The 23,928-nt window shown below is 42.0% G+C and overlaps 3 protein-coding genes across 7 annotated transcripts in view; 2 read left to right on the top strand and 1 right to left on the bottom strand.

Moving 5' to 3' along the window:
• itga11a (integrin, alpha 11a) overlaps nucleotides 1-11,163 on the top strand; it is a 66,643-nt gene extending 55,480 nt beyond the window's left edge. For all 5 annotated transcript variants that reach the window (XM_040136893.1, XM_040136921.1, XM_040136883.1 and 2 more), the window contains 9 exons: nucleotides 3,999-4,075; nucleotides 4,340-4,423; nucleotides 4,698-4,788; nucleotides 4,887-5,000; nucleotides 6,364-6,447; nucleotides 6,549-6,659; nucleotides 6,851-6,946; nucleotides 8,039-8,152; nucleotides 9,676-11,163. In XM_040136893.1, coding sequence (XP_039992827.1) covers nucleotides 3,999-4,075; nucleotides 4,340-4,423; nucleotides 4,698-4,788; nucleotides 4,887-5,000; nucleotides 6,364-6,447; nucleotides 6,549-6,659; nucleotides 6,851-6,946; nucleotides 8,039-8,152; nucleotides 9,676-9,738 — 834 coding nt within the window. In that variant the 3' untranslated portion in view covers nucleotides 9,739-11,163. The remainder of the gene's footprint in view (nucleotides 1-3,998; nucleotides 4,076-4,339; nucleotides 4,424-4,697; nucleotides 4,789-4,886; nucleotides 5,001-6,363; nucleotides 6,448-6,548; nucleotides 6,660-6,850; nucleotides 6,947-8,038; nucleotides 8,153-9,675) is intronic.
• Nucleotides 11,164-14,986: 3,823 nt separating this feature from the next.
• Nucleotides 14,987-16,254, bottom strand: LOC120793360 (relaxin-3 receptor 1-like). Its single transcript, XM_040133366.1, has one exon. The coding sequence runs from the start codon at nucleotides 16,127-16,129 to the stop codon at nucleotides 14,987-14,989; it is 1,143 nt and encodes a 380-aa protein (XP_039989300.1). The 5' UTR covers nucleotides 16,130-16,254.
• Nucleotides 16,255-17,387: 1,133 nt separating this feature from the next.
• The window catches only part of LOC120795117 (A disintegrin and metalloproteinase with thrombospondin motifs 7), a 69,823-nt gene continuing 63,282 nt past the window's right edge, over nucleotides 17,388-23,928 (top strand). Inside the window, exons 1-2 of the mRNA XM_040136677.1 lie at nucleotides 17,388-17,899; nucleotides 22,492-22,859. Of these exons, the coding sequence (XP_039992611.1) occupies nucleotides 17,779-17,899; nucleotides 22,492-22,859 (489 nt within the window). The 5' untranslated portion in view covers nucleotides 17,388-17,778. The remainder of the gene's footprint in view (nucleotides 17,900-22,491; nucleotides 22,860-23,928) is intronic.

Genomic DNA, 23,928 nt, shown 5'->3' on the forward strand with positions numbered 1-23,928 from the left:
TCTGATGAAAAAGTTGATGAAAAATTCATTCATATTGGAGTTTTCATACAGATTCCCAAATAAGGGTGGAATCAGCTGAGATGCTTTCACATCTGGCTAAAATAAAAATCTGGATACATGTCCATGGCCATGTAGGAGCAGTCTTACAGCATGCATTGTGCCACCACCCAGGGGCTGGAAAAACACTGACGTGGACTCTATGAGACCACAGGGGCCCGAAACACGACAGACCACAATGGTTAATGTAAGAACCACAATCCAACCACAAGAGCCCAGTTTAGTTCTGGTTTGTGAGATCCCTTCTTTCTATAGTCTGACATCAAAGTCTACAGTGTCAAAATAAAAACGTATCCTTCTGTATTTAACTTTCTAACTGTAATGAATGTGAATAGGAAGCAACTGTAATAACATGATTACCTCTAACATTTCTTATTATTACAGCGGTGTAAACAGCTTTCAGCGGCTTATCAAGACAAAACAACACATTAAAGATTAAGATCAACATCAGTGTCTTAATTTATATAGGTTTTATCTGTCATTTAACATTATTTGCAGTTCTGTGCGTAGAAGATGTCCCTCACAAAACACATTATGATGTTAAAACTAGATACTTTGTGTAGTTTCCCAAACCAGCTAAGACTTTATTATACTATACTATATAGTCGATGACAGATTTTATTTACAGACATAATATTTATACATTTTCAGTAATGCTTTATTTTATGGGTCCCAGATTTTCCAGCTAGTTTCCTTGAAACTTTCCTCATAATTTCCTAAAAATTCCAACTCTGATGGGTATTGACATCAGTTTATGACGTATTTTTCACTTTCCTACTACATAATTTACTTTTTTTCCCCTAAAAAACTCACATATAACAACCGGGTACTTAACAACTGTAAGAAACTACCATTTTCTCCATTTCTCTTATAATTACTGCCAAAAGATGCCAGGAATTTAAAGCTAAATACCAGCTACGTTTTAGGAAATTATGAGGAAATTCTCCGGGAAAGTAGCTGGAAAATATGGGACCCATAAAATAATTTAACACGCAACAACATGTATTATTTTCTCCAGCTTGATAGAGTTCAGTGCCTCCTTGATCCAGTATCCAAACTTAGGGGTCGAAACACGCTACCATTTCAGAATAATAAGGCACCTAACCAGCAAAGTAGTAGAAGCCAAGACCTTTTGCAGTGTGCAGAGAGAGTAAATCAGAGATTTTAAATGGTTTTCAAGTGTAACGCATTGTTGGAGTGACATGCCTCCAAACTGTGAATGGGTTTACTGTTTTTTAACAATGGATTTTTCATCTTGTTACGGTCATGGATTACTTACTAGCTTTTTTTCAGAGCTTTCGACTATATCCCGCAGCCTGTTTCACAGCAAATGAAACTTGCTCAGGGTCACAACTCTGGGTATGTGATATTTGACCATAAACTATATATCATCCCTCGTTATAATGTGCCCCAAGTTACTGAGGTCATATCTTTGATTATGTCAACTTTGAGGCCATATTTTATGTGTTCCCAAGGTCAAGAAGGAACCTCCACACTGTAGATTTTTGATGTCTAACATTTTGTAAGAGAAGGAACACTGTCACTGGAAGGAAAACACATTGGTGCCATTGAAAACCTACAGTGCGGAGTTTCTGGGAATTTCTGGGACACAGGCCATAAAATATGTGAGTCCTGCTGTCGTCACCCACACAGTTGTCTGCAAGCAGCTTTGCATGTTTTGAGAGCATTTTCTTAAAGATTAAAGTGACTCTCCCTCATTTGGATATAAAAGTCAGTCAAGCAATACCTTCTTCCTCTATTCCCTATAAAAATTTAAATGAGAGTCTTGTTTGGTTGTTATTGCATTATTTAACAAGGTACATCTTAGCAACAGAAGTAAAATTCTTCCTTAAGCCATTAAGAACTTTTTCTCTCCGCTTTAGTCTGTTGCACCAGGTGAGACTGAGTGAAAGACACTGAGTTGTACTTTTTCTCTCTGTTACTGATTCTCACGTTCAATTTTGCTGTTTCCAAGCCTTTCCAAAGACCTGTAATGTCAGTGATATTTATGAGACTCTTCACTTCCCAGTGTACTTTACGGCAGGGCATCAAGTTTTATGTTTAAGACGGCGATGTTTGAATGAACTTTGGTATGGATGACACTGATCGTACATCACACCATGCAATTAAAAACTATTAAAGCGGATTTTACATTAGCAGCCTTTTCCACTGGTGTCTGAACAATAGTCTCTCTTACTTTCTATACTGAAACAAAGTCTGCTGACAAATACTGTAGGAATGAAGTAATGAAGGTGATTGAAAGGGTTCTTGAAATATCCTAACCACATAATTATGATAAACAACAGCCATCTCCATGGCAACCAAAGTATCACCACATTTCTCTGTAACGCGCCCCAGCAACGGAACCAAGATGGCTCTGGTCACCCTTTAAAACTCACTGAGTGATTCATACCCACTCATTCAGCCTGAACAGCATCCAGAGCCACAAGGCTGATCTGCTCTGGTCTAGAGCCTTTTAAAAATGTGGCACAGAGTTAAACAAGGCTGATTGTATACTGGTACCACTGCCAAACCACTGTTTAGCCGAAGGAAAGTAGGAGCCCCAGGGCAAGCTTTTTAAAACAGCCAGTTATCACTCTTGTTGGGACTTTTCCGGTTGTTTTTGACCTGAGTAAAACTAACCATTTGCTGTAAACCCTACTAGTGATGCAACAAAGTGTGTTTCTTCTTGTTGGTGTATGCAGATACCCGGAACGATAGTTATTGCAATCGTTCGCTAGATGATTCCTCAGTGAATGTGGCTCAGGGATGTGGGCAGACTATATCCACCCAGGGGAGGAAGGGGAGCTACATGCTCTGTCTGAATTTCCGTGGTAGGCTATGCTGGCGCAAAAAAATCTTCTAGCCACGGACAATCGTGTCTTCCAAACCCATACCACTTGCATGCATGTGTGTGTTTGTGCATTCTTATGTGTGTGTGGTTTCCTCTAACTTTTTTCTGAATGTGCATCACATACAGTAGATTCATCCAATTATTTTGAAAACAGGCTGGACAAAAAGATTAATCTTTCTTCTCTAGTACATTCATAACAAAGAAGAAGAGGAGTCATTTTCCATAAATACGTCAAGACAAGTCATTTTTATATGAACAGTATGTACTTTATTTGCGGTCTGTCAAGGATTAGTCAGTCTATGTGGAGGAAAGAAGCTACAGTGAACCTTGTTATTCAGTCCTCTCGGGTCAGACGGAATCTGTCAGGATTTCATTACAGCACAGAGGACTGTAAACAATGCTCTGCTCGGCTCTGCTCGGTGTCCTTTCTGTTGCCAATCAACTCTCCCCTCCTCTCCCCTCCCCTCCATTCCTCTTCTCTCCTCCCATCTCCAGACTTAAGGGTCTCCCTCTGTTTTTTGTTGAGGATTTCTCCATCATTTTCCATTTTCTAATAAACCCATTGTCTCTCCTGTATGCTCTGTCTCCTTTCTTCTCTTTTCTAACTCTCTGCTTGTATTTTGCCCTGAATCTGACTCTCACTGGTAGTTGTATTTGTGTGTGTGTGTGTGGGGGTGTGTGTGTGTGTGTGTGTGTGTGTGTTGTCATGTTGATTTGTATTTATGACATTGTCCCCAACTAAGGGGAAATTCCCTGGCTCTCTTTAAGCAGTACCAACTGTGCAGCCGGTTGCCTGGGGTCAAATCCTGGGACTTACAGCAGGTTATTGCAGGCTTTACTACGTAATCCATAATGCAGGGCCTTTACTGCTGGGGAGTGTTTATGCTGTACAGTAGCATGTGGAGTCAAAAGAAGCTTTGACTTGTGCTTTTGGTGTTGTTGTTTTTTTTTATAAAAAATTAACAATGATATACTGGTAAAACACTGACCGAACTGATTAAAAAAAAGATAGAAGAGTGCGTTATTTGTTGGCCATGCAATAAATGAGTGATTTATTCTTCTAAACTTTATCTTCTCCTCTGTGTAGGTATCATTTCGTCTGGAGTTTGAGTTCAGTCGCACTGTCTTCCTAGAGCACGTCAGGGTTATCCTGGAAGCCAGAAGGTGTGGATATAATTTTTAACCCTCATCTGTGTTTTAAAATGTTTGAGACCTAAACACATTTCCTCTTATGTATGGTGGGAGGACTGTCCTTAACTGACATCCAAAAATAACAGCCAAGCATTACTTCCACCATACGTACCATATGGCAAGCTCGAGATAAGCTAAAAAGCTGAAACCCCATTGAGCTACAAGGATAATTATTTAAACTGGTGTGTCCCACGTTGCTCACGTTGTTTGAATATGTTTGTCTCCCTCTCTCAACAGTGATGGCGAGGAAATGAGCACAGCTGATAATTTCAATGATATATATTACCCACTGAAATACGAGGCAGACCTTCTCTTCACTAGGTTTGTCAGTTTTTCAATCTTACCAAACAATGCATGTTCCTGTAGCTCTTGAAGTGATTTTGGAAGCAGTGAACTTGAAAGTCACAAAGTGATTTGATGGCATCTGGAAAATAATTCATATAAATGTGGAAAAATAAATTGCAGATACTGGAAATGGAATGTAGGCTTTGTTATCATGTATTCAACTTCACAACATATGCATTAAAGACCAGATAAAAGGATGATAATTGCTTCTCCCACACTACTTTTCCATTTTCATTCTTTACTTCAAAAGGGATTCAAATCCGACTCGGTATGAGATCAAATCGGAGCTGTCGCTGGAGGAGCCTGGAGTTATCGGTCCTCCTGTCAACTTCACTTTCCAGGTGAGAGCCAAGAAAATCATTACCATGACCTCAATTTGCAGGACAAGGAAACACCGCTTGAAAATAATGTACACAATTTACTCTTTGTTGTCTCTCAGATCCAGAACCTTGGCTACTTTCCAGTAAAGGATCTACAGCTGAGCATTGAGATCCCAGAAATGACAAAAAATGGGAACCAACTCTTGCAGATATCTGACTTCCATATTGACCAGGTGAGTGTGGAGCCTTGGAGTTAGACTCAGTGATTTAAAGTGATAATATGTAACCTTTGAAAGAATAATATCACATTCTTCTTCCTGAAAGTTGAATTCGTAAACAATAAAACAATCCCCTGCTCAGATCAGTATCCACTCAGGAGTTTGGCTGCTCCATCCCTTCGTAGTCTGGTGACGATAGTTTTTTTTTTAAATTTTAATGATTTTTCTTTGTCAACTACTGTTGTTATGCCAGTCAAGCTTCCTGTCCTCGTGCAGCTCATGATGCAGTTTGCAATGATAATTAGTCAAATTTGAAATTTTTTTGGGTCCCTGACATCGGACAAAAGGTAGACAGAAGCAGGCCAATCCCGGCTGACAGGTGGGTTACACCACCTGTCAACGGTAACCAGGCAGTCACAGAGCTGGCACACAGAGACAGACTCACATTCACATGATAACGTACAAAAGGCTAAACCTGCATGCCTCGAACAAAAGGTTATGATCCGTGTATACTGAAGTGTAGAGCTAGCCCTAGTCTAATATCAGCGTGTTATTTGTATTCTGACATACCTGGGCAAGAGAGATAGAGGTTAGATTTATACATTAGTTTTTTGTGTTTTCAAACGGTATGTGTGTACTGTATGTATTGTGTCCTGGGTCGGTGAAGTGTAAACGCACCCAAATCGAACACACCTGCTAAATGTTAGCTTCCAAACAGTGGGGAACACAACGCAGTTTAATCTTCTTATTACACTTTCGCTGTAGTGTTCTTTGGATTTGGAGAATGTAAAAAAAAACCAAAATAAAACAAAAAAAACTTTTTATGTGCAGATAATCGTTTTTACTGCAGCACCATTCACATCCGTTCGACAGTGGAAGACGCCAGAGTCAACAGCTCTGCAGTGCCTAGTTAAGGTAGCTTAGCTGTGATTGGACAATTGCTTTTCAGGGGCGGGGTTTAGTCAGAATTTCCAGTCTACTTTTAGTTTGCATTTTAGCATATTTCAACAGTTTAGAAAATACTTATTTGTCTATAAGATAGCTTTATAGGTGCTGGTAAACTTTTTTTTAAAAACATTGGCTAGAGACCATCTGTTTCTCCCTGCCTCTAGTCTTAATGCTAAGCTAGGCTAACCACGTCCTGACTTCAGCTCCATACTTAACATACTGGCATAACATACTGGCATGACATTGGTATCTATCTTCTCATATTTCCCCAGACGTTAAACCATTCCTTTAACTGCAGAGTAATATTATTTCTCGGTTGTAATTCAATGCAAATACACCTCAACTTATCAGATTATCATTTCACTCTCTCTAAGCAGACGTAAGACCGGAACATACTAACGGTTACTTTTACACTTGTGTCACACCTCAGAGAGACGGTACACACTGTTTAGCCCCTCAGCATGTGGCACAGAACAGGGCGTCACCTGAGGACCTTTCACGCTTCTCCCGCTTGGTAAAGTACAAACCAACCAAATTCATTCCCGAATGAGGGTTTTATTTCCGACTTTATATTTGGTAACTTTTTTCCATCTGATGTCTGGTTTCTACACACAGAACCGATCCAACACTCTAACCCTGCCCATCCAGTGCACTGTCAATGTGGCCTCCCACAGAGAAATTGCACTTAGAATCACGGGAGTACTACGAATAGATACCTTACACACAGTGAGTATAAAACTCATCGACATGCATGTATAGTTTGGTGATTTCCCCAGCTTTATAACAACATAAACCTGCAAGCGATTCCATATAAATCTCACTGTTGTTCTGCTTTGACTCTGTAGCAACGATAGCTTTGTAGTCCTCTGTGTAATGTGTTTATGAAAACTGGCTGCATGTTTTGATTTTTTCTCCAGCTGAAGTTTAAAATCCTGGAACTGGTAACCAGTGCATCAGTGGAGCTCCCCTCCTCTAGCCCCATGTTTTTACATGAAGAGAGGCCCGTCAGACATGTGAGTCAATAACAATTTAAAGCTGTAAACTGCCTCTGCCCACGGTTTGACCTGATTCACAACTGAGTTCATGAAAGCAACATATCCACTCTCTAGTCTTTATCCCATCCATGTGTGAATACAGTGTTTTGTGCTAAAGGAGATCAGTCTTTAAAATGTATTGGAATGGACTGAGAGTATTAAAAAAGTATAATATACGTAATGGTACAATTTATCTAGCACTAAACAAGAACATGTTTTGCTGCAGGGTCCACTTTCTGAAAAAAAAACATCCGTGGGTTCTGCCACAGTTGAGCATGGCGCTGAATAACTTAGGCAGTGTAGAATCAGAAAGTAAAGGTTAGTATTGGAGCAAACGTGCTGTGTGGTGCTCAGGGACCGAAAGGACCAGCGGCACAACATGTAAAAGTCTTCACTTGTGCATTAATCTTTGCTGCCATCTATTGGCTAGTAAAAACACTCATACTCTATCTCTTTAAAATGCTTTTATGAGCAAATAAATAGTGATTTCCTTTAGCGGACATAAGTTCTACATGTATTATTAGTGTAAAAAGGGGAATGGATTTTGTGGTAAACCTGATTCTGATCTGTGCTGCAATTAATGAGCCTTCCTTTAAATAAAGACGGTATGTTACGGAAAAAAAAAAGTACATAAAAGTTTTAAGTCCTTTTTCAGGCCAGTTTCTGAAAAATAGTCATTCTTTTATTCTACATGTGTCTCTTAGAGTTAAAGTAAAAGTTATAATCATTGTAAATATCCCATGTTGGGCCTGTAACTGTCCATTTGCTGAATATAACTACAGTAACAAATGTCTGGATTTATAATCCAGTTTAATCATCGTCATCTCTGGGCAGAGTGAATTATTACTGGCTGTGAATTAGTGTTTGTTGTCATTACAGACTATCACACATTAACACTAACAAATTGAACTATAATTGTATATATAACTGTATTTACATTGTATTTTCATGTTTGTACAAGATAACCAATTATATTATATTATATAACACTATATAATAGCAGACACTGAGTTCAGTTTGTATCTGAAAGAGAAGGGAAATTTTATCAGATCATCTCATTTTGTCTGACAGATAATATTGGAGATCAGGAAGGAGGGCGATTACAGAATCCCTACCTGGATTATCATTGGTAGCACGCTGGGAGGCCTCCTATTGTTAGCCCTGCTCAGTCTGGCTCTATGGAAGGTAAGAGATGATGTCATGCACATTAGTTATTAGTCAACAGGGATATCCAAAGATATTGAACTATTAGATGCATTATGTTGAGACCTACAGTATGTCCTCGCTGAGAGTGCAAAACACAGTGTTTATCTACAGCCAGTAGTAGCATGTTGTTCTATCTACCAAACTAATTTTGATCTGGTTACAATGGTCTTCATAGGCCCTACCTGACCCTGTGGAGTCTTTTCAGTCACTATTTATGTCTCCCCACATCTCTGCAGCATACATATTCCAATAGCGCATGTTGTGCTGGAAAAAAAAAATGATATCAGTCACTTTGTATGTACCATACTTAATTTTTCTACAAACCTTCATAAAAGTAAAAGATCTTAGTAAGAGGAAAACAAATGGCCAGCACCCATAAGGTTGAACCTCAACTACTGTCGCAGCTGTACTTCAGCGTGGGGTTAGACCGCCACCCTCTGGTAGAGAATGGAGTAATGTCTGCAAACAGTCAAAGTCTGAAAAAGTGAAACCATTATCTGACTTTTGCAATTTGCTCGATAACCACTTGCCAAACATATTTTAAAAAATATGCCAAACCTGCTAGAAAATGACTATCCCTGAATTACAGTGTAAAAAAGTACCCACTGTTGAATAGCTACAGACAGTTAACATTTATAGCTTTGGGATAGCATTACTCAGGTTCATGAGAAGCTGTTGGCCTCCTATCACACAGTACACATGTAGTACAGTGCAAAATTATAAAAGCATAATCAAATCTAATCATATATCATATCAATTAAATCAATCATTCAATTAAGTTGTAATAAAATTGGTGGCTCTAGCTCAGGTGATAGAGCAGGTCAGCCTGTAATCACATAACTGCTCCTGACTCGTGCGTGTTTGTTTGCGAGGGGAAACTGTGTAAGTCAACAATTATTTCATGGACTGCCATGAAATGTCAGAAATTGTGAGAGAACGTGACATCTTCAAATGTCCAACCAACTCTCCAAAACCAAGAGACATTAAGTTAATCGCTGTAGACGAGCCAGAAAAGCATCACATATTCACAGTTGGAAGCAGAACGGAGGCTGTAGACAGTGATATTTGACATTTATGCTTAGAAAAATGACCGATACATTAAATCAGTTACGATTATCAAAATGGTTGCCAATTCATTTTCTGTTGATCAGCTACTCAATTGATCAGCTATTCATTTCAGCTTTAATGAAATTTGACGTAGATATACATTGAAAAATGTTAGAGTGCTAACACGCTAAAGTAAGATGGAGAACATAGTGAACATTGTACCTGGTAAACATCTGCATGTTAGCATTGTCATTGTGAGCGTGTTAGCATGATGAGCTCTGTGAGGCCTAAGTGCAGCCTCACAGAGCCGTTAGCATGGCTGCAGACTCTTAATCTTATCAATTTTAGTTTAAATTTAGATTGAAACTTGTTAAATTAGAGGTGCATTTGATATTAGAAAGTCATTGTTCCATTTGTGTGCCACTGAAGCTGTATTTGACTGCTGTCCCACCCAGCTCGGCTTCTTCCAGAGACAGAAGCGGAGAGACGAGGAGGGGAAAGTGGCCGAAGAACGGTAACGCAGGCTGAGGGCCCCCAGCAGACACCTTTTCCACAGGGGACCCGACACTCAGGGACCAACCCAGCTCCCCCTGCTCCCCAACACAACAGTGGCACCGCATAGACAGCTCTGCAAGCACGCTGAAGCAAGGCTTTTTCAGTGCACTGGATCAGTCCCACGCCACAACCCATGACCCCCAAGAGTCAGCACTGTCACAGTCAATTAGCATTCCTGCACTGTTACGACATCGGGGCCTACTTTGTCTATGTATTCCAGTGCCCTCGGTGTCGTCCCTTCAAAGACCTTGGAGCTCTCGTTTTCTTGGCTTCGGGCTGGAGCTCTGGTGCTTTTTCTGGCCGTCTGAAAGGATGGATAGAGCGAGCTTTGATCGATGTGTTCCAAGAATTTCAGGCCACAATTTGCCTTTGAGGCAAATGTAAGCCAATCAATCTTTTGTCTCTTCCTGGTGTGTATTTATTTAACTCTTATGGTAAATTTCTAAAGACATGAAAAACCTCAAGGGTGACTTGCCACCCAAAACCTACCGCAAATGTAAAGTTACTATACTGTATAATGAATTCGATGTTTAAAAGATTTTATCTGCAACAGGTTCAGTTGACTTGCATAATAACTTATGAAGAAACAAAACTGAACTAAATTAACCAGAGTACAAAGAAGATTTGTGACGTTTAACTTTCAGAGAATTTCTAAATCTTTTGCTGTAGAGAAGAATCTTCTAAATATGTATCCTCTCCTGAGAGTTCACTCCTTTTCTTTTAATATCTCCATTCTGAAAAACCATGCAGGATGGTCTTTAAACATTTGATGCACTTTTACTTTGTACAAAATTAACTTGAATTTTGTAAATAGTCAACTAGCTTTTTATACCCTTTCCTTATTATAATAGTTTTAAGTATTTTCCTGTAGGTTTATGGCATTACTTTGTAACTTAAGCTACAAGGCAAATTAAACAAGCCGGCTTTGTGTTACTGAACCTGTCACAATATGAGTCAGATGCATGCCTTTTAACATGCACTGCATCAGAGCAAAGGGTGTGCATAAAATACTGCTGGCAATTTTTTCAGTATTTTGAACAAAATAATTCTTAAATAGAATTGTAACTAAATGATAATCAGATGCCATAAAAAATGAGTTGAGTGAATGTGCATTGCTTACAACATGTCGGCGCTCTCCTGGTGTTACCAATGAATGTCATTGTGTTCTGTTTTGATGAGGTGTGAAGAGCTGTAATACGCCAACAAATAAACCATTGTATATGTCTATGAATGTCTTTTTAATGAATACCTGAGGAGTTTCAACTGCAAAAAGAGGAGGCCAGAAAAAGCGGAAGTTGATGCTTATATGTTTTCTGCCAACTGATCAAACACAGATCGAGAGAGAGGTAGAAAATGGTTAGGCTTAGGGAAGAAGAGCAGGTGTTTGAAAAAAAGAGAGATTTATTTTACAGCTTTCACTTACGTCACAGTTGCCACTTACTGCCAAAAATACCATGTCTCTGTTAATTAAACTTTGAAAGCAAATGTTCGACATTTTTGGGAAATATGCTTGGTCATTCTTTCCAAGAGATGAGAAGATCGACGCTACTCCTGAATCTGGTCTGTTAACTAGCTAAATATGAAGCTACAGCCGGCGGCTGGTTAGCTTAGCACAAAGACTGAAAACTGGAGGACAACTAGCGTGGGTCTGTCCAAACAAAAATACACCTTCTAGCACTTCTGAAGTTCACGGTTTAACACATTATATCCTGCTGAATGTTACCGTACGAGGCCAAGAATTAGCAGTAAAAGATCCAGGCTAAATGAATCCCCCTGTTTCCAGTGTTTGTGCTAAGATCTACTGACCTGCCTCAACAAAAAATTAGTGAGCGGTACCAATCTTCTCATTACTGCCAGAACATGAAGCGCATAAACATACAGTATTTCCCAATCTGTTGACTGACACTCCAGCGACTCAGTGCTCCACCCTCCTTAAGGTGGGGGGCTCGCTGGATCCTACATTTCCCCATAAAGCATCTTGGCAGCATCTGTTCCTTTGATCACACATGTGTCATATCAGGTCTTCGAAACTCTGTTTCTCCAGTTTCTAACACAGGGCTACTTCCCCAGACTTTAGCGAGTGTCTCCAGAGCAACAGGAGAAAAACAAATGTGAGGTTTCTGTACAGAATTCAAGCTAACAATTTCACCACATGGGTCCTGTCTTAGCTTAAACCTCAGACCATTATTTCCAGCATCACAAAGACTGCTTTGCCTCCGAACACACAGGTGTTTGTGCCACCTGCTGGTCAAAGCTATTTCAAATCCACAGATTTTTGTTCAGGCGGCAGTGCTGTCAATGACATCTGCAAAATCTAATCTAAAGGCAAATGACAATCACTGAAAGTGTTTTTTTTTTTTTTTTGTGCGTTGGTGTCTGAGTTAAACAAACAAAATATGTAATAAATGAACACGGGCACCCATGTAGTGCTTAGCGAAACATGCTAACCATCTGCCACTGGCAGTACTGCACTGAAAGCATATTGATGCCTGAGGGGGAAATTAGACACTCGTAGCAGCAAATGTAATAAGATTAAAGGGAAAAAAAAGAAAAAAGGGGGAAAGCAGCCATTAAATATGAAGAATCGAGGTAAATGCAAGTTGTTTATCAAAATCAAACCCAGATTCCACTGTAAACGCACAATGGGGATTTATTCTCATTTGTCTGCTCAGTGACTGCCTCCAAAGCAAAGTGAAAACTTTGGAAAAAATGAAAGGAGCAGCTCAGGATACAAACCCTCTGTGCAGCATGATTGCTGGCTCATAAGCTCGAATAAATTGCCAAAGCATTAAAGTACAGCAATGAAATTCAATATGTAGGACATGCAGTACATACAGGATGTGTGTGTACCCTTTAAGTGTTGGTTAAGTACGGATAATCCTCCCGGAGTACATGAATCAAATTAGTCTGTTGCCAAAGCAATCGGGCTTTCCTGTCATGATAACTGCAGTATTTACACCTCACAGCCGAAGTCAGAAGTAAACGAAGTAAACTGCCCGTGCAGAGTTAATACAGCAATGTTTCACTGTGAACAGGACTCAAATGCCACGGAGAGGTTGTGGAGAAATGTCATGGAGATGTTTTAATTAACATATATTTTCTAAAACTTAACTGGGTTTTTATTTTCAGAAACCTAATACACCATCAAGGCCACGTGCGGTAAATCATCAAATATGTCGAGTTAAAACGTCTGATTTACACATCAGCTGCTTTTACTTTTAAGTCGAGTAACAGTCTTTGACCCAATCACACAGTACATACCGATCAGCCACAACAATAATTTTCCATCTACAAGTCAAACTCGCCCATTATAAGTGTGACCATTCATGTAACCTGTCATTTGTGTGGACAAAATATGTAATTGGACCATTAAGTCACCGAAATCTAATTTTGAATAAAGGTGGAACTGGAGATTATGATTTAAATCCACAGAGCCCCCTTGTACAACTACTTTAGTAGTAACTCAAGTAAATTGCTGCACTACGGACAAAATACATATTGAATCATTTCCGCTTAAAGTAACGCTCCCGATATTAAGCCAAAAACAAAGTATTTAGCATTCAGGGTCTACTGTCTGTCCTCTGAAGAGGGATAACTCCTCTGCTGCTCTTCCTGAGGTTTCTTGTTGTTCTCTCCTTATCCAAGTCACGGGTCTAAAGAGAGAGGGGGCCACGTGCTGTGCAGGTTTTGAAGCCCTTCGAGGAAAATTGAGGTAAGAAAATCACACACATCAACAATATGGACTGATCATAGTACATTGAGATTCCAAACACTTGTTGCTTTGGGGAAAAGTCTGAAGTTTGGACACTTTGCGATCGTCACTGTACACCCTCCCTTGCAGCATCGTGGACAGACCACAGCAAACGAAGAGGCCTCCCGGCACGAGGAGGCAGAAGGAGGGACAGGGAGAGACAGTCACTAGCACACAGACAGGCCCGGGCTCTCCTGCTTGTTGTTTGCTGAATCCTCTGAGGAGAACCTGCACCCACTGCCAGGTGCCAGGTGACAGCCGGAACCTCTGCACTCAGTAAGTATGAAGTATGTACTATGGCTGTGGGTTTCTGTTCCGTAATAATGGCGTTTTTAATGTTGGCGAAAAACCACTCTGGGTTTCTCGATTTCTAATGAGCTATTAGCAAATGCTAGTCAGTCACTTGCAATTATAAATATCATTCATAAAGCGTTCTGCAACACTCCATCAGGTCTGCAGTTGTAGATTGTTAATGAGCAGTTTCTAAATGGGTTTGGGGCCAGATGTTCTGCAGAGGGTATTCAGTCAAGCAGTCCACGTGACGGAAATAGGTTTGGAGCTCCAGAAATGCACCTGCTCCATCTACCAGCAGGACAAGAGTGTCCACATGTGTCTTTGATGATATGAGAGGAAACTCATATCATCAAAGTAATAAAAGTTAATGTGAAAATATATATAAGATACTCTTTTTAATGTACTTGGAGTAGTGGCTGAGCACAGCTGTGTGTCAATACAGGAGCACGGGTATTGTGAATTACTTTTTACTGTGTGAAAATACAGACTATTGGCTAGAGAATTAACGATGCCTTGGAACTGAAGAGGTTCTGGGAGGTCAGCCTGTGTGATATCTACAGTGAGGCATAGTTTTGAAAATGAAAGCAGGGAAACCAAATTCAATGCAGTTTGCTTTGGAAAAAAAAATCTGCCACTCATCACCTCGGAAGGAAAAAGGCAATTTATTTGCAGACAGGCTTTACAGGGTGTACATGAAAACATTACAACCTTGTGACTCCATTGTAATCGCCATATCCACGATAAGTCCTTTTACAGGATCCCACATTTTGCTGGGAAATTCCTGTGTCTAAGATCCCGCCATGTCCCTGTTCGAATCCGGTCAGGGGCGTTTGTCCCCTTGTGTTCCCGTCGCTCATTTTCACATCATAAAAGTAATCTTACAAGGGGGGGGGCAGCTGCATTTTCAAGGCGAGAAAGGAAAGAGAAATCCAATGTCACGGTTTTAGGAAAGCAAATTAATGTCACGTTACACTTGCCGCACATTATCTATGCCACGGTGACAACAAATACATAATATGATGTGGATCTGTACCAAGTGTCCAGTAAAATGTTCAGACTGAGACACCAGCAGAAGCATTGCGCACGAATAATCACAGCTACAGGTGGACAACCAGTGCAAGGGGGGGGGGGTAGATTCGATCTACGTTTCTTCAGGACTGGAGTTATCAGGTGTATGGGATCATTTTGGAGCTCGGTGAGCCTTTGCGGGCTACGATGGACAGCGTGTACTCCCCGTTGTCCATAATCTGGAGAGGCACGACTCCCCGGGTCTCCCTCGGCGTGAAAGCGCGCGTCGCGCAGCCCTTGCCCGAGGGTGGAGTGGAAACTGTCCAGAACAGACCGCCGAGCATCTTCCGGATCTCGGGCCTCATCAGGCAGTAGAGCACCGGGTTCAAGCAGCTGTTCGCGTGCGCCAAGCACACAGTGACCGGGAACACGTACGTGTGCACCGTGTAATACGTTTTATCCCAGTTGACTGCGTTAAATTTGACCAGGACACCCCAGAAGGTGATGGCGTGATTTGGCATCCAGCAGCAGAAGAAAGACAAAACCACTATGGCGACAGATTTGGTGACCCTGGATCTCCGTTTAGGGTTGCTGCCCTCCATGCTCCGCTGCCTCACGAAGCGCAGGAGCATCAGATAGTTGACGCAGACCACGAGCATGGGGATGATAAAGGCCATCAGTATTTTCTGGATGTGATAGAGGGCGAGCCAGTCGTGCCCCTCGGGAAACCTGAGGAGGCAGAGTTTTTCCCCAGCGACGACGGTCACGGCGGAGAAGACGGCTGTCGGGGCCGTGGCCACCGTTGCAGCCACCCACAGCACCGCGCACACCCACTTCACACAGCGTGACCTGCGGCAGGTTTTTTTCTTCAGAGCCGAGGCGACCGACCAGTAGCGGGTCACGCTCATGGCGGTGAGAAAAAAGACGCTGGCGTACATGTTCATCACGGTGATGGAGAGGACGATTTTGCACATGGCGTCTCCAAACGGCCAGCTGAAGTCCAGCGCGGTGTCCACGGCCCAGAAGGGCAGGGTCAGCACGAACTGGAAGTCGGTCACTGCCAAGTTGATGATGAAGACGTTGATGGTGGACCTCTTTCGGCCTTGTCGCAGCCTCATGAGGAAAAACACGAGCAGGTTCCCCACCAAACCCACCGCGCAGACTACAGAGTACACCACGGAGATGAGTATCCTTAGGATGGGGCTGCCGTCCGCGCTGACATCGATGTCTTCGAAACTAAATCTCTCATCGCCGGGCGAACTTCGGTTCAGCGCTCCGCTGTAGTTGAATATTTCATCCATCGTTAAAGTTCGTTGCCTGGACTCACACCAGACTTTCTACTGTGCGCGCGGGCTAGAAAAGCAGAGCACAAGCGCCCCATGCGAGAGTCTCTCAGCTCTGTGCCGCGATTCAGCGGCTTTTTACCTGCATCGCACCCCTCTGAATGACAGCTGACCCCCGAGTCTGCGTTTAAGTAGAGGTGCCGCTCCTTCTGCTGAGCCGCGATTGGTCGACTGAGACGTGACAGAGAAGCAGACAGTCCGCAGCCGTAGAATTTGCGCACAAAGCCTCCCGAGTCCAGCGGCAGAGGCGGCCGGACTGGTTACGGTCTGGTGCCCGCGGATTCACATTTATAACTTTCACAAGCGTGTTCGACTCGTTAGGCCGCGGGGGTGGCAGGCACGACGCACGGGGGATCCGTGCGTAAAGCGCGTCGGACGGATTCATTTGTGAAAACAACAACAACTTTCCATCAAGAGAATTCGAATAAAATACAGGGAATAAGACTCGGAGCCCTTAGCATTGCAGTAAAATAAAGACCCCCCCCCGTCTTTGAGGCATCATCACCCATGTCAGTGTGCGTTTAAGCGCGCCCCTGCCCTATTCAAATGGATGCACGATTATAATTAAATGCAGGACTATTACAACACACCCGAATTGATGTGCGGCATCTAAAGCCTAAACACAGAGGCATTATCCTTGCATCAGTGGTCAGTAGTGCCCTCATTCCCCCGCTAGAGGGGGCGCTAAGCTTGGGCAGGTAAAGACTCCTAATAAAGTAAAACAATGCTGAAGAGCTTAATGACCATTTTTTTTCAGTAGACTTTATTCCACTTGTTTATATTTGATTGTTGGTATTAAAACCCCTTTACCACCGTCTCTCTAATATAAATTTAAAAAGCACCTTACGTTTGAGACGTTGTGTTTAAATGGCTGCGAGTAGGTGCACGGTTTCCAAAGGTTTTTAAAGTTTAGGAACCTCAGTGAACTCTGTGCTTTCAGCCACACTTCACGACTATGGAGGTTTTGTGCCAAGGGTTACCACCGGAGGAGACTTGTCCGTTTACCCTTTCAGCGCAAGTGGGAGGTGACAGTGCGCAGACTGCAGGCCCTGATCTGAAAACATTCCCCAGACTCCGAGCGAGTGAAACAACACCGAAACCGGTCCTCGTCTGACCCACCGAGAACCCGGAGGACCCCCGTTGCGGAACCACTGCCAACTGGACTGTGAGACCTGATCCGAATTTCTTGGAGTAGCATTCCCCTTTAAGCCTCCAGCCCTCCTGAAAAAGATAGACCATTGTCTTGAGTCCACCCATCTGTGGGGGTGGCTCTGCGAAAGTTTGCAGAGGAAAGTTTTAAGCTGTCACTGGCTGTCGGGAGGAGACTGATGGAGGACGGAGGGGACTGCGACTCGTAAGCAAGCGTTGACACCGACATACAAACAAGACTGCAAAGGACTGAGTGTGCAACAAAAACGCCCCGTGGAGGCACACCATGCCCAGGCCTACATTGGAGAAGTTTGTTGGGACTGACACAGTTTAAGTGCTTGGTGGCAAACAAAGCGAAAAGTGCATCCAGCCCAGATGGAAATCATTTGAATGGACAGTCGACGCGGTGTTAAAAAGGCATTAAATGTTTCTCAAATACAGGCCGGCGTCCTGACAAAATGACCCGTTTGGACCGCGGGCTTCACGCTTTTGGACAAAGCGTTTCTCCCATTCACTTCTTCATCGCACTTCTGACGGTCCTGGAAAACTGCAAGACGCTGGGGCTGCCACATGAACCAGGTTAGTGCGCCCTGAAACGAAAAACCTCTTTGAACTTTTGAATCCACAGATTCGCGATATCACGACGGCCTCTGGCGCTCTGTCGGCTTCTGCCGTGCACAATTGCCCCATAAGCGCATCTCGCCGAGCCCAGTAAAAAGCGGAATGGGGCCAGCAGCTCGCACTGAGAGGGGGAGGCCAGCAGTGACTTGTGTTTACAAAGGCTCGGGCTGACCATAGCAATTAAGCCCGGGGTTTAACTCTGTGTGGTGGAGACCTTCTTTCCAATGAATCGTCAGAGGCTGAGGCTCCATCCGCCCTCTCCACAGTGCCCTTCAGCCAAAGACAGAATCTCAGGGAACTGCTGCTGCTCTGTGACAGACGCTGACCTCTGACCCCCACTGGTGAAGGGGCAGGAAGCAGAGTTTCACTTTGGGAGTCTACAGGATGCATCATTAATATTCTCACAATGGGGTAATTCCATGTCAAATCAACCGAGGCCTCCTGACATCTTGGATTTGCCTCATACTTCATGTAGATAATGTCACTGTGCCCTACAACTAGTGTGCAAAAATTTCGGCTTTTATCTTCCTTAGTTTCTGAGACATGGAGGCTTTAAAAAAGAGACAGTGGCCATATTAAGCCAGTGTTGTGAAAAACAAAATTGCACAGTCCTTACTTTTGACTATTGATGCTACATGCTTAAAATGTTCAGAGATTGCTCCACACTATTATGTGTCTTTAACTTCTACAATGCTTGGACTACGGTTGTGTATTTGTCAAGTTATGTTTTGCTGAAAATTGTATTTAAAATATTACTTCATGCTTTAAAGCCCGCTACACTGAACCATGTCAGATCTAATACTCATGTTATAGTCCTTTCTCAGCAACTAGGGGCATGTCTGAAAGAAATCGCAATTTCTGATTTCAAGTGCGACAGCAACAGCAATTAGTAAATGCACAAAATATGAAGCTCGGACCTTGAATCATACTATATTTAAGTTAGCAAACAAGCCAATATTTCAATACAAACTGTCATTTTGCAAAAAAAACAATGGTACAATTGAATTAAGGCAATGTCAGGAAATTGAAAGCTTCAAAGAAATAGTGTTTACTTTAAGAGTTTGAACACTGCAATGATGCCCATTTCGAAATCTGGTGGAAGTGTATACTGCCTGCCAGCTGGTGTAAGTGGGGTACAATGGTCTTCACTGATATGCAAAACAGGAACTCAACAGACATCCTCTCTCCCGGTCCAACTGCAAATCTTAGAGACACCACGGAAAGCTCATAAATCGGAAGCTTCGATTTCTTTCAGACATGCACCTAGTTGCTAAGACAGAGCTGTAACATGAGTATTATATACCAAAATTTCAAAGATCTGACGTGGCTCAGTGGGAAGCTATAGTGGGCTCCAAAGCATGAAAGAATATTTTTAAATACAATTTTCAGCAAGCCACAACTTGGCAAATACGCAACCGTAGGCCAAACATTGTAGAAGTTAAAGACGCATAATAGTGTAGAGCAATCTCTGAACATTTTAAGCATGTAGCATGAATAGTCAAAAGTAATGACTTGTAGAACTTTGCAATTTTTTTAGCCTCCATGTTTTTCAGCCCTCGTGTCTCAGAGGCTAAAGAAGATACAAGCCGAAAATTTTGCACACTAGTTGTTGGGTACAGTGACATTATCTACATGAAGTATGAAACAAATCCAAGATGGCAGGAGGCATCTGTTGATTTGACATGGAATTACCCAACGGAGCTGGTTTCCATTCTACTTTGCAAATTGTATTAGTTGTCAGGGCCCAGCGGATCTTCATCGCATCAGTCCGTCCTCGGCTCGTAGGATTCACTCACCCGCCTTCACTCACTGCACTCTCATCCTCTGAGCCTCCCCTTTGGTACGTGGTTTGGATGTTAAAAGTCAGGCCTTTCCTGAGTTAGTGGAAACAAGCCGAACAAGGCGTCTGGACAGAAAAACAAAGGACTGCCAGGCATTATAGACAAGCATGTGTCCCTGGGGGGTAGCATCTGCCAAACAGTTGATAAACACTGGCACAGGAATCCCAAAGTTTATTTTTGAAATACTAAGAATGAGATTTTAAATGCTCTTGAAAAGACATTTGAGGATTTTTTTTTTATAGTTATTAGTTGGTACAGAAATACACAGATTTATTCATTTTAGTTACAGAAGAGTGGGGAGAGGGAACAGTTGTCATAACACCAATTTAATTAGCTAATTTCTATTCAGATTGCATTAATAGGAGCTTTATCAGTTTCGCTCTTTTTTTCTGAGGACCTCCTGGCATCCACTTAAAGATGCCTGCTACTACTCATGCAATCACAAGTTGCTGTTTTTTTTCTTCACAGTATGTTTTTTTTTTTTTTTTTTTTAACAAGGATGATTGTTTCTGATCACCAGGGATAATGCATTTTAAATTGAATTTCATACCCTCTTTTTTTTTTTTTTTTCTCACGGCAAATAATTGCTTGTAGACCTACAGGGCAAAGCTGCTTAATGGGAAGCTGTAAAGAAGTCTCTGGAATTTAAAGTTATATACTTGTGTGTATTTTGTTATTTAAGGTGCTACAGGGAGTTATTACAGAGGGAGAAAAATCCCTCAGGTGTTATGAAATCCCCTCCATGAAAAGGAGCATCGCATAAGGAACTTCAAGTCAACCAGAGAGCACATACCTAGGCGGAGGCCCTATACATTTTTATTTAGTAAATATTTAGAAAATTAAAATCTCCATCTGGTTCAACAAAAATACGTATAATGAAAGACAGTCATTCTGATTGACTGATGGCAGCCATGATTTTCGCCATAAATCAAAACCTTTCGAGGAATATTAGAGCTTTGTTGAAGCCCAAATTGTGCAGAGTTTAAAGGGATTCAGATTCATGACCACTGATTTATCGCCATTTATTTATCTAATATGTAACATTCAGTCTGATTTTACCTTGGCTGTAGCTGACACAGTCTATGCATCGAGGAATAAAAGTGAATATACCTTCAGTGGCCTTACAAAAGGTACAAATGTGAGTGTTCTTCTCACTCTTCATTCAGTGAGACATTCCAAACAGCTGGCTGCCAAACACATCTAACATCTCTCTGCACTGACGTATTCTCGAAAATATTTGTGCCGATAATCTAATGCAATGTTGAATGGAGAGAGACCTGTCACAAGGCCGGGTTGAAATCATTGTTTTGCATTCTGCTCATTTCTCTTGAATGAGATGAAGCTAATGAGGGATTTATGAAGGTTTAGGAGCAGTACAGTGCAGATTATCTACATGCAAAGGCAGTGTGCCCTGAAATGATGATACAAGTGTCTTATTTGTACTATGAGCAATACAGAATAAATTAGACTTAATTGTGAAACAGCAGTTGTTTTGACACCAGTAATTATCCTGATGTTTCTTTTCCTTGTGCAGATTGGCCACATTTGTCGATACAGTTTGTGCTTATCACAAGTCTGTTTGGTTCTTTAGATTTCAACTGATCTGTTTGCCTCATCTCTCATAATCTGTAGCTCTGTTTGTACTCATCTTGGGGAAATCCAGTGAATACGTTTGTGTCTTTATCTAAAAAAAATCACATGCAAAATTATCCCTAAAACATCATCTTAATGTGCAATAATTTGATTATTCATTATGCATTTTGAAAACATTTTCATGTAGGATAAAAGGGAAAATAGTTTTCATGATACTGTACAGTCAAATCCTGAAGCTGCTGCTGATTGAACTTTCAATCCCTCTAGGTATTTGGTTGCTTAACATGGTTCATAAATAATAGTTCGATGGAAAAAAAAAACCTTTTTTATGAGAATAATTCTTCATATAGACACACCATGAATTCACGCATGCGGTGTAGCGCCGGGATTTTTTTGGATACAGTTACTTGCCCGATTTCAGTCCTCTGGTTTCTCCTGTTTGAGAAAAATCTGGTCATGATCCATTAAAGTCATCTCAAATTCTTCAAATTCTAGTTTCACGTGCAATTTCTTTCTCATTTCATGTGTGTGTGTGTGTGTGTGTGTGTGTGTACTGAAAGCGCACACAAAACATAAACCTTGATTATTCACTGTGATGAACTAAATTAACAAGATATGCCGTGTTTAGCAAGACTCAATCTCCGCTGAAAAAAATAAACTGGAGACATTTGAATGCATGGTGTTGGAAAAATGTGTACTACAGTCACCATGCATAGAACTGAGAAGAGCTGACCGCCGGTAATCCCTCTTCTTATGTTTTCTTTACCTTTTTGTTTTTTTTTTTCACAAATGGGAGATCTTTTGCACACTGCCTTTCATGCTTAAGGAAAATTAAGGAGTGTTATTGTTATCGGAAGATCAAGTTTCACTGACTCTATCAAACCTGCTGCACGTGAGAGCAAAAAGTAATAGATGACAAGAATCCTGTTTGAAGCATTGTTGCTCTAACAGGCACTACACTGCAGCGGTATTCCAACATAAAAAGTGCAGATTAGACACAATTATAGTTTTGTTTACAGCTTTGCAGACAGGTTATTACTTAATTACCCTCCTCTTCGCCATGATTTAACAACTCTTCTTCTCTTACTTCTTCTCTTCCCACCATGGCTTTGACAGAGAGATTTCTAGAGGATCCGCCTCAGTATGAAGTGGTTCACCCCACTAGAGTGGATGCCAGGGGTCACTTCCTGTCCAACTTCCTGTCCCACCATGCTCGCCGTGTACAGCGCCGGGAAGCCGCAGAGAGACCAGCGGACTTTGACCGAGTCTTCTACCAGTTGTGGCACGGCGGCCACAGTTTGAACTTTAACCTCACCCTCAACACGCACCTGCTGGCTCCAGGCTTCTTGACAGAGCGGAGGTACGGTGGCCTGGATGGGGCCCGGATCCATCCCCCTGGCTCGTCCCAGTGCCATTTCTTAGGTGAAGTGTGGGACGGGGCCGCTGTGAAAGGGAACGCAGCCATAAGTACCTGTGATGGACTGGTGAGTGGATAAACAGACTAGTTAAAGTTACTTAAAAGCTTAAAGTGCATTGGAAGTTGTATTCAAGTTTACCGCAGAGGTGTCAGCTGCAGTAGAGGGCTGTATTCGGAGCTAAGTGAAGTAGACGTAATAAGGAGTTAATATCCAAAACTGTCCAAAAAGATTAACAAACCTGGGACTTATCTGACAACCTAAGGGTCATTTAAACGGCTACACAGCCTGGATGGATATTCCCGGAACATAGGTGTGTCTGAGGTTGTCCTCCATTCAGACTTGCAACTTAAGTGCTTTACTCCAGCCAGAAGACGTACACAGTCTGACGAATCCGTGAAACTACCAATGTTTCCCCTTGAACACCATGTTTGCAAGCAGTGGCGCAAATACTGTATATGTACACACATACACACACACACACACACACACACACATGCAAAACCACCTTTAGGCTTTGCGGTAAACATTTACCGCGCCGCCATTTTTCCACTGAAGTATTCACCATGTAACCGTTGAGGCTGAGGTGACACTCTCTTCAGCGCACTTGCAAGCTCACAGCAGGAATCCAGCTACAGGCCACGATCTGGTCACTCCTATACAGGACGTCCTGGAACGTCAAAGCGTAAAAAGCACACGTGTGAATGATGAAATGAATGATGGTGGAATTCCATTTAGATGTTCCAGGGACCTGGTATTTTGCGTATTGGCTCACTGTCACACTGCCATGGCTTACTGGGACACTTGAACAGGACAGAGCCACCGATAGTGATTGTGGCAGCACCGGTGCTTTTCCTTCAATGACGAGTAAAAATGTCTGCTGGGAAAAAGGCATAACTTTCTGTGGAGCTTTGTTAAATGTCACCCACTCTCTCTCTCTCCCTACGTTTACTGTCTGCCTCTCTTCACTAAACAATGTCAGTTAAAGGTAAATACACCAAAATAATTTTCCTTTTTTTTTTTTCAAACCTGTAATCTTCAGACCCAGTGGCACCACAGTTGATCAGATTTAACAAAAGGCTTTATACAACTTTTTTTCCACATGCTCTGTTACACCTCAACGGTTGCAGTCAAATCT

This window comes from Xiphias gladius, chromosome 1 (genome assembly GCF_016859285.1).
Source record: "Xiphias gladius isolate SHS-SW01 ecotype Sanya breed wild chromosome 1, ASM1685928v1, whole genome shotgun sequence".
Lineage (NCBI taxonomy): Eukaryota > Metazoa > Chordata > Actinopteri > Istiophoriformes > Xiphiidae > Xiphias > Xiphias gladius.

Bases quoted from the DNA above. Each gene is read 5' to 3' on its own strand.
- LOC120793360 (XM_040133366.1), bottom strand. From the start codon at position 16,129: ATGGATGAAATATTCAACTACAGCGGAGCGCTGAACCGAAGTTCGCCC.